The sequence below is a fragment of the Hippoglossus stenolepis genome, chromosome 1, assembly GCF_022539355.2.
Source record: "Hippoglossus stenolepis isolate QCI-W04-F060 chromosome 1, HSTE1.2, whole genome shotgun sequence".
Classification (NCBI taxonomy): Eukaryota; Metazoa; Chordata; class Actinopteri; order Pleuronectiformes; family Pleuronectidae; genus Hippoglossus; species Hippoglossus stenolepis.
The window spans coordinates 1,227,260-1,242,974 of record NC_061483.1 but is presented as its reverse complement, the minus strand read 5'-3'; the positions used below and the strand labels follow the sequence as shown (position 1 = coordinate 1,242,974).

General features: G+C 44.9%; 1 protein-coding gene across 1 annotated transcript in view; it reads left to right on the top strand.

The window, feature by feature from the left end:
• LOC118108008 (SH3 and multiple ankyrin repeat domains protein 2) overlaps positions 1-15,715 on the top strand; it is a 96,069-nt gene that overhangs the window by 27,589 nt on the left and 52,765 nt on the right. Inside the window, 3 exon segments of the mRNA XM_047340084.1 lie at positions 1,756-1,822; positions 11,905-11,928; positions 11,931-12,345. Of these exon segments, the coding sequence (XP_047196040.1) occupies positions 1,756-1,822; positions 11,905-11,928; positions 11,931-12,345 (506 nt within the window).

Here is a 15,715-nt window from a genome sequence, read left to right as displayed (position 1 = left end):
TTTAATGATCTTCTATTTAAAGAAGCAGGTTCAGGGGTCACGAGGACGAGCGGCTCACACTCGAGTCCTTTTCACTTCAGCATCGATCAGTTTTCAGGTCAGAGTGAAACTAATGACTTCATCTCTCACGTCCTCCCAACGTCCCGTCCACCGAGCCCGTTCTCCTGCGGGAGAACGTCCTGTCACAGATCTGTCACAGCAGCGTGCACCATGGGAGATCCTCAGAGCGAGTGGGAGAACCAGGCAGCCTTCATCATGAAGGACACGTCCCCTCCTCCACCTCGCTCCCAGGAAACATCTCATTTATTGACTCATATTTTAGTTCAAAGCTCCTTTTCTATCAGCCAGAAAAAGGGACATTGTATATTAATGCAGCGCGTTGAAAAATTGAACAGGATCCGTTCTGGTGAAGAAGAACATCAGCGTTACGTTCTCCCAAGTGCTTGTTCTCGCTAAAGCAGTGTTTTTATTTATATGAAGAAAAGGTCAGAGAGCAGAGAATTACTTCTCAAGCCAGCTCGGCTTTAATAATACACCCGCTCTCCGTCCTCTCTTCTCTCCTCCTGCTCAGCATTTGTTCTCCAGGAATCAGTGCAGGCTTACATAATGCTGCCAGCTTCCTCCTGAGGTTTGTGTCAGTGTGTGAGTGTGTGCACGAGAGCAGGAGCGTGCACGCGTGCAGCTCATGTGTGGGATACGACTGAGTTTGCACCGATGACCCCGGCTCGGCTCGAGCTGTGGAACCTGTAACGAGCTCTGTGCCCTGACATGACGACAGGAAGCGTGAAGTGGGTCAGTGACGGGTTTCAAACTCACACCCGGAGAGGGAGGAGACCTCGTTACTGCCCCCTGCTGGACACACAGAGAACACACTGAGGCCAGTTGATTAGAATGAGTGAAATGATGACGAAGTCAGGGAAAGTGTATTGTTGATTTTAATTAAAGCTGAAAATTAGACCAGAAGCTCGTGTTAATTTATTTATCTTGATTCTGGTTGGATTATATTTTACAGGTGTTTTTATGGTAGTAACGACACCAGACAAAAACAGGAGACGGCATTTCTTATAAAACGTCCTTTCACTGAACTCTGTGATCCCCAAACATTTTGGCTTGTGACCGGTTTTCTTCTCAGACTTTATGTTCAAGGTCCAAAAGTTCAGTTCGTACGAATCATCATTCTCGTCTCCACTTTTCAGCAAAGTTCAGAAAAACAAGAAACGTCAGGAATGAAACTCTGGATTTGTGTTCGTCAGTCGTCAACTAACATGTGACTGTGTATGCATGTGCACGCCGTCGTGTGTGTGTGTGTGTGTGTGTGTGTGTGTGTGTGTGTGTGTGTGTGTGTGTGTGTGTGTGTGTGTGTGTGTGTGTGTGTCATGGATTACTTGACTTCATGCTACGGATGATTAAAGCCTTGGAGATTGGAAGTTCACTGAATCACCACAAATTAGAAAAGACGTTGATTCTTTATTTATTCCAAAGTCAGTTGATTGTGTTCAAGTAGTTTTTTGTGTTTGTTTAATCACACAAACAAACAGCAAAGTTCATTTCACTTGTTGCTCACATGATCCTTTGCTTCTTACAACAACATTTACTTTCTTCGTCTTTCTTACGTTATTTAAGTCGTTTTTTTCAGTAATTTCTGAGTTGTGCTCTGTTCATTTTTTAAATTTCTATTTTCACAGACAAGTTGTGTGTTTTTATTTCTTTTCATCCTCTTCACTCTGTCCCTCCTCTCGTCCTCGTTGTCTCCAGGTCGCCATTATAGCCGGGAACTTTGAGCTTGCTGAGCTCATCAAGAACCACAAAGAGACAGATATAGGTGAGTAGCAGAGCTTTTCTTCTCCATCCCTCCCTCAGCTGTTCTCCTCCGGCCGCCCAGCGTACATTCCTGAACCTCCCTGCGGATACATTTCAAATCCCCCGGCGGTCTGATCCTCCTAAATGACCCCCGGTATAATCCCCTCTGTGGGATTACGCCAGCGTGGCCCAGAGAATGAAAGTTGATGTTTACACCAGGAAAACCCCGGGGCCGATTAGAGGAATGATCAATGCCTCGTGCAGTGGGAGCGCTCATCCCCTGCGAGCCGATTGGTCGGTTTCCAGAAGTGTCGGCCGATCTGCGGATTTGATTGAGTCGGGAGATGGATTTTACGATTCTGCTATTGATTGTGATTGAGTTTTATGTAACGATGCTAAGTTCCGTTGTGGAGGTGAAACACGCAGGGCAAAGGTTCGGAGACTAGAAGTTGTCAGGAACCATATTGTTGATATGAGAGTTATTTGTGGAAATAAGTAAATTCAGACTGGACCAAAGTCTGAGGGATGAAATGTTTGTGTCTTTGAGGAATAATCATGTTTGAGGTTTCATATCTGAAACTAAGAATGAATTTACTGAGACACTAACAAGAGCAGGATTTTACGTTTCTCTCATGATTTAATTTTAGTTTTGTTTTGCTTATGGACTGTAAAACAGGTGTCTCCATCGCCCCCGGTGGCTGACTGCGGTATAGGTCATAAACCCCACCTCCTCCATGTTAGCAGATGGGACATGGACGTAAAATGAATTGTTTTTCAAAGATGGTTTCTGTGTTTCTGATCAGTTTGGTTTTTATTAGTTATTCTGTGATATACAAACGGGCTGAGACGTCATGATTGACAGCTGACACTGACTCCTGATTGGTCGAGCTCCTCTACTCGATCACTGCTGCACAGACTCTAAATGACGTCACCAACAGAAGATGGCAGCGTTTGTAACCAGGGTACTTAGAGATTTTAAGATCAAATTAAGTGAAAATTAGATGCCAAAAATAAAAATGTATGCAATATGATATTTTTGAGTATTAAAGGGTTAATCTCCTTGCAGACTGCATTAACATGGAAGATGGTGAGTGTAGATAAAGTCTATGAGTTATTTCACTCTGCATGTGTGTGTGAGGGAACGAGAGGGAACGAGAGGGAGGTGAGAAGACGAGGAAGATTTCACACCAACTTATAAAAATGGATGAAAAAAAAACATTTTTTGAACAATTTCCAGGGTCTTTTTTCCATCTTGCTATTTTTTACCTTCGTTGCTTAGTTGCCTCTTAATCACTGATGAAGATCTGGAGCAGCAGCAGACTGAGCTCAGACTTATCACCTGATAGAGGCATAATCTTCTTTTACACCCAAACTAGAGCGACTCCGTATCCATCACCTTCAGAGGAGTTTGTCTTTCTGTTTCTCCTGTTGAGACACGTCTCTCACTGCGTCTTCTTGCCAGTCGCTTTTGCACGTTGTTCCCAAGATGTAAAACTTACAACGTCACGCAGAGGAAGTGCAGCAGCAGCATCTGCTCAAGTGAAGAAGAAGAAGAAATTAGCCCGTTTACCTGGATGTTATGTTTCCATCACTGCTGATCGGAGCCAACAGAAACCTGTGTGTACTGTCATTTGACCCGAGAGTGAAAAATGCTGGTTTTCATTCACATTAGAAACAAAAAGCAGAAGGTAGCAGGTTTTTAACCAGTGGAAAATGGGTTTTAGGTTCGAACCCAGTGAAAGAAGCACATACTCAGATACTGTGGAGTCAGAGCAGCTCGGGGATTACGAGGCCTCGGGAAAATGAGAAAAGATGAACAGACAAATAGATAAATATAGAGAGGAGGACGGAGGAAGAGGAGGTTGAGGGGGAAGTGAACGGAGAGAGAGAGAAATCTAATCTAAAGATGTAATCCTGCAATCGGTGCCCTCTCTCATGGACGCCCCCGCCGGCAGCCTCACACGACAGCGACCTGGTGAACGGGGCAGGATTACCCCCTAGACTCACTGTCGCTCACCTCCCTCCTCCCTCCTCCCTCCTCCCACCTCCCTCCTCCCTCCTCCCTCCTCCCTCCTCCCTCCATCCACACCGTGTCAGCCCCAAACCGTGAGTGAGCATGACGTTTAGACGTTTAGTTTGGCCCCTCCTCCTTCTTCAGTGTGGATTGTGCGACGTCTTCACTCCTCGACTCTCAGTCAATTGTCTCGACTACTTACAAACAAACAATGGACAACAACATGGAACATGACAGCTACACAACAAACGAGTCAGGACAGAAGAGAAGAAGATGAAGAATCTCTAAATAATGAAATCATGGAGCAGTGACGTCATGACTGAAAACTATTTGTTTTAAGATGGGAAAACTAATTTGATTAGAGCCTTTCACAGACGTGTCGATGTCAGCGTTTTGTTTGCTGGTTGTATAAAAGTGTGCATTTATTTTTATATTTCACTTAATATACAAATTTGTATTTATGTTCTTAATTCCAGTTCTATATATTGTCAGCACACGTCAGCTGGAGCCGGCTCCATGTGATACCCTCAGAGGATTGTCAGTGAAGATAATGATCCTTACCTCTATATCAGCACTGAATCGTTTTTACGACCTAATATAGTTATTGGCAAATCAAAAAAACATTGAAATGAGTTGTGCTGTGGTTTTCTGATGTTTTTCTGAAACCTGGAGTGAATTATTCAATCCGTGGTTTCATCCTCGTCACTGGAGAAGATGTGAGTTTGTGTCTCCAGAGCTGGAAAGTGGTGAATTATCTGGTCCTGCAATTTGTGGACGAAGTCTGTGCAGAGACAAAAGAAAGAAAAGCTGTGAAGTGACGTCGAGCGTGTGCGTGTGCAGCCTGACGTCTTTCATGCACTTAACGTGTGCAAGTGTGTGTGTGTGCAAGTGTGTGACCTATGTTGTGTAGCTAATGGTTAATGTAAAGGTCAGAGCGTGGGGCTACCAGGAAGTGACCACAGCTGCAGGTAACCGCTCCCACACTCAGGGGGCGTGTCCCCCCCGACTGAGACTGAACCTTTACTGTGAAACATCATTCAGTGATAAGAACAGAAACCAGTTTCATCCAGGAAAAAACTGTAATAGAAATAAAAGATACATAGTAAAAATAAAAATCAATAATATAATAATAATGATATGATATTATATTTATGTATAACATCAAGGATTTTGTTCTTTGTGAAACTTAAAGTTTAACTGAACGAGATTCTGCAGATTCTTTATTTTAACACGGACTGACCTTCTGATTCAACACCAACACGACACCACGACTAAAATAATGACTTTATAATCAGAAAGGTTGTCCAGTTTCTCAAAATGTCAGATTTTATCTGACGTGGACATAAACTCCGTCATCGTTAGGAGGGTCTGGGGCAAAATTATGAAATTATCGACCTGCTGATTCTACAAAGTAGCTTGACCACAAATGTAAGTTACTGGACGTGACTCATTGCATCATGCACTACACCCAATGCTTCGCAGATTAACTGTGCAGATGTTTTATGGTCTGTTCATTGTGCATGTTGTGGTATTTAACTGTAATAATGACTGTGAGCAGCAGAGGAGACAATGATACACAACATCTGGAGCGAAGAGAACAAAACAACTCATTTAAACGACTAATACGACACTAAAATGAGACAAAAACACACACACACACACACACACACACACACACAGACACACACATGCTCTGTAGGAAATGAGTACAATAGATGAGTCCAACATGTCTGTTGTATTTCTCTCATACAGCAGTAAGCCTGTGTGAGGATGATTGACAGATGGGCGCGATTAGACCACATGCTGCCAGAGTGGCAGGGAGCATACACACACACACACCACACACACACACACACACACACACACACACACACACACACACACACACACATACGTGCACGTGACACATTCACAATCCACCACCTTCACACTCATGTATTCCCAGTTTAGGAGACGCTGTGTTTGCTTCTTTTAAAACCTGCTCAGTCTGATTTGAACCTGAAAACAACATCAGAACTGAATCAAATGAATCAGTAGATAAATAAAAGAGATTCCTGTCACTCAGCAGGTTTCTCCTGCAGGAAGACGTCCACCTGTCAGACTGTGAAACGTCTCACAGGACAGAGAGGACGCCATGTTTATGCATCAGGATTTATTTTTACCTCCACAGAGAGACGCAGGTTAGAAAGACTGTGGACATCCCAGAATAAATCAATTAGAGACAAAGAGAAATTTGTGATTCGTGGTGAATTCGGTGAACAGCAGTTGTGTTAATACAACTGGAAAATGAAACTTATACATTTGAGAGCAGATCCAGGATTATTTTTGTGACTTTCTTTGAGATGTGACATTGTTTAACATTTCGGATCTTAATGAAACAATCAGACGTGTTTAGACGACTGATGTTTATGAGTTTGTGAGATTTGGTTGAGCAGACTGTTGAGTCTGAGATCTACTGAGTGACGTCCTGGTTTCCTTCATGAAACCTGATCAGTTGACTGAAGCATAAATCCATCGCTACAGTTGTTGTTGGATTTTAAAATAAAGTGATTTTCAGCTGATTGAACTATCACAGGGATATCGTACTGAAAGTACTGAGAAGCTCGAATGTGTATTTTCCTCATCTATAACATTTCCACTCGTCTGAATGAAAGTAGTGAAACATGAAGGGGATCTGCTCTCACGCTGCATTATTGCATAGTTTATGATAACATATGCTTTGCGTGGAGCCATCTGCCTCGTCGGGGTCACTCCTCGTATAAACTGAATCAGCGTGCCGCCGCACTTTGAAGGGACGGGACGTGGAAACAGACACGTCGACCTTTAACAAGGCGCCGTTAGGCAGGACAGCGTGTGACCCGACGTCTTGGCACAGCGGCCGAGCACGGAATCAAACCGTGTGCTGGCAGAGCGAGGGAGAGAGGCATGATCATATGTTCATTACATCATACGACAGGCAGGTGTGTACGCAGAGCTTTAATGATGTATGGAGCTGAGTTGCCTAGCAACACAAAGGAGTTGTATCTCAGCTCGCTCGTCCATCGTTGGATCGAGATCTTCCCTTCAACAGCTGCCTGATGTCACATCCACGCCGGAAATTTCTAAATATGAACAAAAGAATAAATAAATAAAAATTCCCCTCATCACCCGCAGAATGAATCCAGATCAGAATCAGAATCTGTTTTATAACCTGAGTTTTAATCTGTCTAATAATCTGTGGTATAATGTATCAGCTTTGTTCTCTTGGTTGTGAGTACGACTCCAGACCCTGAGATCAACCACATACAAAAATAAACTGCATATGATTTACATACTATAGAGAATCTATCTATAATCCATCTAATGTATTCATGATGTTATTCTCATAGTTGTATGAATTATTCAGCGAGCACCAATTAGCACTTTTCATTCCACCTCCTCTCACAAAACCTTTACAGTTACAGGATGAGCAGCAGCTGAGTTTCAGAAAGAGAACTGGACCTTTGACACGTTGATGTTCCAGAGTTAAATCTTTGACCTAATGGCTTCATCCATGTGCAGGACTTTCTCTGGACTGGGAGACTGGGAGACTGGGGTCCGACCTCCAGATCTCTGGTTTGTGGTCGACCCACTGGCCCACAGCAGCCTCTGTGTCGTTAGTTTGGTATCAAAAGTAAAAGAATTGGTTTAAATCGGAGACGTGTTGTGAGTTTGAGTCCAGTCGATCTGCTCTGTGATGTTATCGGACGTGTGGAACCTGACAGGAGACGATTGTCTGGTGACGACGACGTCTTTATTACGTTTGGTTCAGAAACACCGATTTTACTTCTGTTCTCTGTTTTTTACTTCAATGTTTGTCAGATGAGGAGAATCATTGTCAGAATTTCCTCCATGTAATAGATTTGAATGTGAAGTTGTTCTCAGAATCCTTATGAAAGTTTTCAACCTGTAAAACAACCTGTTCTTTCTTCTTATCTCACCGTCGTTAAGGGATCATTTGATTTGTTCTTTATATCCTGGCAACCGTGATCTCGTTCGCTATTTCTGCATTTGGCGTAATGAAATTTTTATTTGCCCTTTGTTTGCAGACTCTTTATTTTCACTCGGCAGTTTCGAGAAGAGATGATTTTATTGTGTGTGTGTGTGTGTGTGTGTGTGTGTGTGTGTTGCTCTCACAACACCTGAGGCTGTGATTGCTGCGATGGGAGAATCGTTGCTTTGCTGTTGCTCTTGTGCTGAAGCTGTTTAAATTGAGCCTTTGTTCCGACACTAAAACATTTTAAAAATTCATCTCATTCAGTTTTGTTCCTAAGAATTTTACGTGTGATTTGACAGTTTAAACACACAAAAGGTGTTGAGAAATAAAACTGATCTGTAGTAAAGGAAACTTTTCTCATTTGTAAAGTGAACAGCACTAGAGATGACAACCATGAACTTCATCCATAATCCTTAAAGCAATAAATACGTTATTAGATTTTACTTTATTATTTATACTTGATCCAGGAGGAAATGTGGGAGAAATATAATATAATCTTCAAAATAATTGATTCCCTCGTGTTTAATCACCTGAAAGTAAGAACTGTGTTGTCGGTACCTCAGAGACTTTATGTCTCCTCTTCCTCTGAGTGTTCAACCACCATGGTCCTCATCGTGTGAATGTGCTGCTCATCGGCTGCTCCTGACTCACATTCAATCCAACCAGTATCACACTGAACCATGTGACACCTCCATGATTATTATGGTTGTTATGATTGTTATTACAGGCTGACTGATGTATCTGCAGACAGGTCATTACAGATATAGTATCATCATCATCATCATCATCATCATCATCATCATCATCATCATCATCATCATCGACGTAGTCACAGTTGTCTCTTCAGCAGTTTTGCACACACAACCTTTCCCCCCCTCAACCATATTAGTAGTAGTTGGTATTATTATTATAATGATAATTATTATAAGCTCCTCCTCGCAGCATCACGAGGACCAGCAACTCTCTCTCTCTCTCTCTCTCTCTCTCTCTCTCTCTCTCTCTCTCTCTCTCTCTCTCTCTCTCTCTCTCTCCATCTCTCTCTCTCTCTCTCTCTCTTTCTCTCTCTCTCTCTCTCTCTCTCTCTCCCCCCTCTCTCTCTCTCTCTCTCTCTCTCTCTCTCTCTCTCTCTCTCTCTCTCTCTCTCTCTCTCTCTCTCCATCTCTCTCTCTCTCTCTCTCTCTCTCTCTCTCTCTCTCCATCTCTCTCTCTCTCTCTCTCTCTCTCTCTCTCTCTCTACTCCCTCTCTCTCTCTCTCTCTCTCTCTCTCTCTCTCTCTCTCCCCACTCTCTCGAGGTAAAGAGACAGGGGGAGGAGAAAGGGGGTGTGTGTGAGGGGCGGGGTTGTTGTATTCATATGAGTGTAATTGGAGGGGGGGGGGATCATGTGCGCAGCGCGCGGCTGCTCGTCTCCGCGGAGTCGCTGTCCGCGGTGCTGAAGCTGAAAGTCGGAGAAACAAAAAGTCCCGATGAAGATGAAGAAGATGATCGTGAAGATGATGATGATGTCGAAGATGAAGAACACGAACCTCGAAGACAAGTGAAGAGCAGGAGAGAACATGAAGTCGATCATCAATGCCTTAAAGAAGGAAGGTAAGAATCCCGCTGCCTCTTTACGCACAGTTTGAAATCGTGCGCTTTGGCTCCAGCGTCAACTTCAGGTGGAGGTGGAGTCACCTCCGGTCTTCATCCTCCTGGTAGAAGGTGCCTCGCGTCGTTTGAGGATCTGGTTCTTCTTCACCAGGACGGAATCAGGTCTGCGCGTATTTAGGTTACAGGAATAATAATCAGAAGCATAAAAGAAAAGGAGGCGGCGCAGCGCTGGGGCCAGTTTGTAGGTCACAGAGAGAGAGGGATGGAAACGAGGCTCCGCGGCTGGAGGAGACGCGCACAGACGCGCACAGACGCGGGGACATGCGGTTCCTCTCACCCGCACCAACCCAGACAGGCTGACCATCTGCGCGCGTGTGAAACCGTGTTCCGGTCGCTCTGACTCGTTTTCTCAATGGAGACCGTGGAGCCTCCGGGCGAGAGGAGGCTGCTGAGGAATCTGGATCCTGTTGGAATCAATAAACACTGAAGCAGCTCAGCGTCACTGATCTGATGCTGCTGCTGTTATTAATATTATAAGTCATAATTTCGTAAAGAAACACTCATCGGTGCCAGTAAGTAGCTTTTATTGGATTCATAGAGCTGTAGCATTGGGTTGCATGAGATGTAGCATTAAAGTGGCAGCTCAGTGTGAAAGTGTTCAAACGTTCAGGTTTGTCCCAAGTTCCATTAAAGAATCAGCTTTAGTGGCACAATATTGTTTTCTCTAATAATACATTCACACGTCCCCCAGTGGTTCATCTGTGAAACTGATCTTTAAATGAATGATTTGCACCTCGTGATGTTTGAGATGTTGGAACCTCAAGCAGGTGGAAACGGTGGAAAGATCAGTGACTGAAATGTCAGATGACGAAAAGCTGGAGGTGACACAGTTTCTATCAGTGCACAGATAAGGTGACGGAGAATGTTGAGTGTAAATCAGGGAGCGTTCGGCTGAATTCTATTAAAAATGTGAGAAACCTTCTGAATTGAATCACTAGTTTAGTTTTTTCTAACGTAAAAAACCCAATAAAAAGTGCTAACACTCTGCGGCGAGCAGGAAATGGAAGTTATGAATCATCACCATTTTGCGTCACCGCTGACAGTGCTGTGCCACATAACAGTAATTTACCCATCTGTCATCTCACAGGCAACGCAGTGCATTGTGGGATGTTCATAAAACGTAAAGAATTTATTCCGTCTTTCTTTGGTTCCTGTGTAAGATTTCTAACGAGTAAATAAAAGAAGACCAAAAGAAAGTGGAACAGAGCTGGAGGAGGAATGTTCTCCGGACTGTGAGGACCAGAGTCTGTGGATGGAATCAACGAGCTACAGAGAATCCTAACACCTCTGTGTCTTATTCAGCTTTAAATCTTCGTTTGAAAATATCTTGTGTCTCAGCGAATGTCGTCTGTGATGTAGCTGGAAGTTAAAGGATGGTGTGGAAACAACGCAGACGTACTGTCAGCTCCCTCTGATGGAAGTTTTGAATATGACATTTCCCCCGACATGTTTAACAATGGCTCGAGCTAGAGTTTGACTTTTAACGATGGATATGAAAAGAAACCCAACGTGAAAACGATCTGTACTGAACAATGTGAGAGTTTTTCTTATATAACTCAAACACTGTTTGCCGACATGAACTCTGGAGAATTGGGTCCGGACTCATGGGGATTCCTGTTCACGTGGGGGGTGGAGCAGCCGACAGCGGCAGGATGTGACATCATGGGTTTTGGTTCCAGCTCATCGACACCAACAACTCTTTGTGTCAAGTGATTCAAAGAAGTGTGTGTGTGTGTGTGTGTGTGTGTGTGTGTGTGTGTGTGTGTGTGTGTGTGTGTGTGTGTGTGTGTGTGTGTGTGTGTGTGTGTGTGTGAGTGTTTAGCTGCTTGGAAACCACACACCACAGAGATGCATGAAAATAGTATGTGCTAGCTCATTAGCTGTTAGCACCTCTTCTCTTCATCAACACGTCAACGAGAGAGGGAGAAGAAAGAAAGAGAGAAGAGAGAGAGAGAGAGAGAGAAGAGAGAGAGAGAGAGAGAGAGAGAGAGAGAGAGAGAGAGAGAGAGAGAGAGAGAGAGAGAGAGAGAGAGAGAGAGAGAGAGGAGGAGAGAGAGAGAGAGAGAGAGAGAGAGAGAGAGAGAGAGAGAGAGAGAGAGAGAGAGAGAGAGAGAGAGAGAGAGAGAGAGAGAGAGAGAGAGAGAGAGAGAGAGAGAGAGAGAGAGAGAGGAGCCAATCATCAGTTACAGCTCAATAGTGTGAGTAAGGGATCGACATTTAGATGATGGATGGATGGATGGATGGATGGATGAATAGGTAGATAGATGATGACCGAGACTTTAAATCCACGTCCGATGGGACCAGAAAAGAGCAAAGATGAATAAAAACAGTCCAATATGAAATGAATATAATTCCCTCTCTCTCTCTCTCTCTCTCTCTCTCTCTCTCTCTCTCTCTCTCTCTCTCTCTCTCTCTCTCTTGTGCAGTGCCTTTCCGTGAGGCCCCAGCCCACCCAAACGCCGCCGGGTCCAGCTTCCGGCAGGCAGCGGAGGAAACAGCCAGTCTCCTCGCCGTTGTCGGTCTGGCGGGGTCCTGCTGCGCTCCAACAGCGACAACAACCTGAACGTCAGTCAGTACCAGCAGCAGCAGCAGCAGCAGCAGCAGCAGCTCGGTTCCCCCGGCAGCTGGGCCCCTCACCTGCAGCAGCACCACCCGCACAGGGCCCCCCAGCAGGGTCACTCGCAGCCTGGCTCGTCAGCGTTACACCGCAGCCTGTCCCCTCAGCTGCTCCAGCAGATGCCCAGCGGCAGCCCCAATGGCACCGTGGTGGTCCGGACCATGGGGAGGGGGGCGCGGAGCCGCTCGCCCTCCCTCAGCCGGCTGGGGGAGGAGGCTCGAAGGGCTATGGCCTCCCAGCGCCAGCCAAGGTGAGACCGTGCTGGAGACCTGTCTGTCTGTCCTCTCTCGGACTGTCTGTCTGTCCTCCATCAGGGTCAGAGGTCAGGGGTCAGGGGTCAGGTGTCAGAGGTGAACTCTGGGTCCTGACCTGCTGCCTGTTCACACTGATCTACAGTAACCAGGTTATTTAGTTCTCTGATTATGTCATTAACCCAGTTTCAGTGTCCTCATTCCTCAGAACAACCAGCACATGGTGTTTCCTGCTGGAACCAACTTTCTGTTTGGTTCGAAGTCACGTGAAAGTCGATCAGTCACGGTTCTTCAGACTGAAACATCTGAACAACCGTTGGTTGGAGCTTAATCAGGTCAACTACTGCTCCTGAAAGTGAAGCTGAAACATGTGACACAGACCAAACCAAGGCAAAGATGTTTCTGTCTTTTCAGGTCTTATCTCACTGATGTTTCTTCAGTTTGGTTTTAATCAGTTATTTGATGATATAACACAGGCTGAGACGTCATGATTGACAGCTGAGACTGACTCAGGATTGGTCGAAAGCATGTATGGGCGGGACCTCGATACTGCAGCTCCCCCCCATGATCACTACTTCACAGACTCTGACTTCACCTGACATCACCAGAACAAGATGGCAGCGTTTGCATCAGAGATTTATTTCTGGACAGTGGGAGGAAGTGGACACGTGTCGTCCATCTTTATTTTCGGTCTCTGTGCTTGAGATACTGAAGCAGGTGAATATTATACATGAATATTTCAGCAGCTCTGTGTTTGAGTGCAGCCTCACAGGTGTAGGTTGGTGTGAATGTAGTTGTTTCGATGCTGTTTGTATAAAACCCAACCAGCTGCTGTTTGAACGGAGAAACCTCAGACACACGTGAACCTGAAAACCTGCACAAATAAAACCTGCACGGCCAGAGAGGAGTGAGGAACATCATTTAGCTTTTTCATGATCTGGTTGAACTTTGCCTTTGAGCAAGGCATTCTCCTGACAAGAGTTGAGGGTCGACAGCTCCCCCCCCATGTGTGTTTCCTGGTTCTTCTGGGAAACCTGCTATTGAAAAGACTGTGGTCTCCTTGAGAAGCTGTGGTGGCCAACAGACACAGTGCAAGTTTGTATGTATGTGTGTTTGCTTTATGTAGGTGTGTGTGTGTGTGTGTGTGTGTGTGTGTGTGTGTGTGTGTGTGTGTGTGTGTGTGTGTGTGTGTGTGTGTGTGTGTGTTCCCACCTCCACCAGGCTGACTTCATTCAGAAATGCCACCACACGTCTGTGTGTATCCGTGCACGCTCCGTGTTGTGTTCATTTGATTGGTGAAGGATTAAAGTGTGACAGGCGTTAATCTTGGAGCAGTGTAACTGTCAATCCCGATTAAGACCCGTGCTCTCTGGCCTCTTCCTCCTCTTCCTCCTCCTCCTCCACCTCCTCCTCCTGCTCTTCCTTGGCAGATGGACACATTTGGACGCTCCCTGCTCGCACCAACACTGCCCACACTCTGTAGCTCTTCTTTCCTCCGTCCAATGTCGAGGAGACGAACACCGAGCGTTATAGCAAAGCTGCGAAGACCGAGCGGCAGAAAAGAAGCAGGACGAAGAGCAGAGAATGGAGGAGGAGGAGGAGGAGGAGGAGGAGGAGGCTGCTGAAGAGCTGAGAATAAAAGCACAGAATGAGGGGTTTAGAGCGAGGGTGGAGGGGACGGAGTCGAGGGAAGACAAGTGACGGAGGAGCTGAAAGACAGGGCAGGGAGACGGGGGAGGACAGTTGCTGCAGCAGGAACATGAACATCACTATCGTGTCTTTTGATGAACTTGACAATAAAAAGATACTTGAGGGGCTTGTAGAACGTGTGATGCTCCACAGAGGAGCTGTTCCTCTGGACCGAGGTGAAAAGGGACGAAACACAGTGAAGAACGACTTTAATAAACCTGAAGGCAATTTGGTTTAAGTTAATAAAGAACTACAGTAAAACAGTAAAACAATAAAACAGCATGAAAGAGCTGTTCTTTGAAAACATACTAAAATGTATAATAAGTAAATCAAATAGTTCTCATGGCAGATTTAAGAATAAGTGTGTTTTTCATGTGTCAAGTTCTAGAGGAATTGTCCTGTAAGGTTAAAGACCCCGAGAGGGAACGTCTGGAGCTCTGTGTGGAGAACATGGGATGTGTTCCTCATAACATCTGGAGCTCAGTGTGGAGAACATGGGATGTGTCCCTCATAACATCTGGAGCTCAGTGTGGAGAACATGGGATGTGTTCCTCATAACATCTGGAGCTCAGTGTGGAGAACATGGGATGTGTCCCTCATAACATCTGGAGCTCAGTGTGGAGAACATGGGATGTGTCCCTCATAACATCTGGACCTCTGGGTCACGTGAAGTTTCCTCAGCAACCATCTCTTTGGTCTTGGTGATGTTCAGCTTGAGCAGAGATTTGTCCGCCCGCTCTGTGAATCGATGGAGGTCCAGGATCCTGTTCAGACCCTGAGAGGACGACAGGACGTCCGGTTGGGATCGATGCTCTTGTGGTCGTTAGTGTAGTTGCAGTTCTGATCTGCTTCTCGAGGATTTAGAAGAATGTGACTCTTCAGCCTCCAGCTCTGATTTGACAAACACTCGTTGATGATCCTTCAATCTGTCGTTCAGTGAACGTCTCAGAGCTAACGATAGATTTATTGATCAGGTGATGATCAGCTCTTTGTGTCACTTTGAGTGTGTGAGTGTGTCTCTTGTTTCTGACGCTCGCTGCACTGAAGAAAAAATGAATGAAGCAGAAAAGTGATAGTTATGAATCAAAGGATCTTCGTTGCAGCTCGATTTTCACAAACTCAAATTCAGAGATGAAACTTGATACTCAAACATTTTGATAATCAATTAATCTTTTCTGTGTTTTACGAATCATCTCAACAGTAGTATTGATATTATAGACTATATATAATATAATAATAACTTTATTTAACAGCTGTTACAAAGTGCTTCACGAAGAAGACGAATAAAAACAAGAAGACAAAAGCTTCATGTTTTTACGTAGATATAAGGAATCAAACAAGTGACGTCTGTTTCATTCTGTAATGAATTGTACAGTAGATTCATAATCAGGTCTAGACAGTTACTTTGCTCTAACTTTTAAAACCTTTATTTTGATTCTTCAAACATCATTTAAATGTAACAAATGAAGCTCGTGACACATTTCAGTGGAGATGATTTGTTCAGATCGTCGATGTGAAGTCATCATTTACACCAGCTGCCCTTTAGAGACCCTCATTCCTCAGCTATCTCACTTCATCATCCGCTCTTCCTCTATTCTCTGCTTCCCATAATCCACTGCTCCACATCCAACCTCCGCCCACACACATGACAGCGTCTCTGTGGCTTCCCCCCCCTCGCTC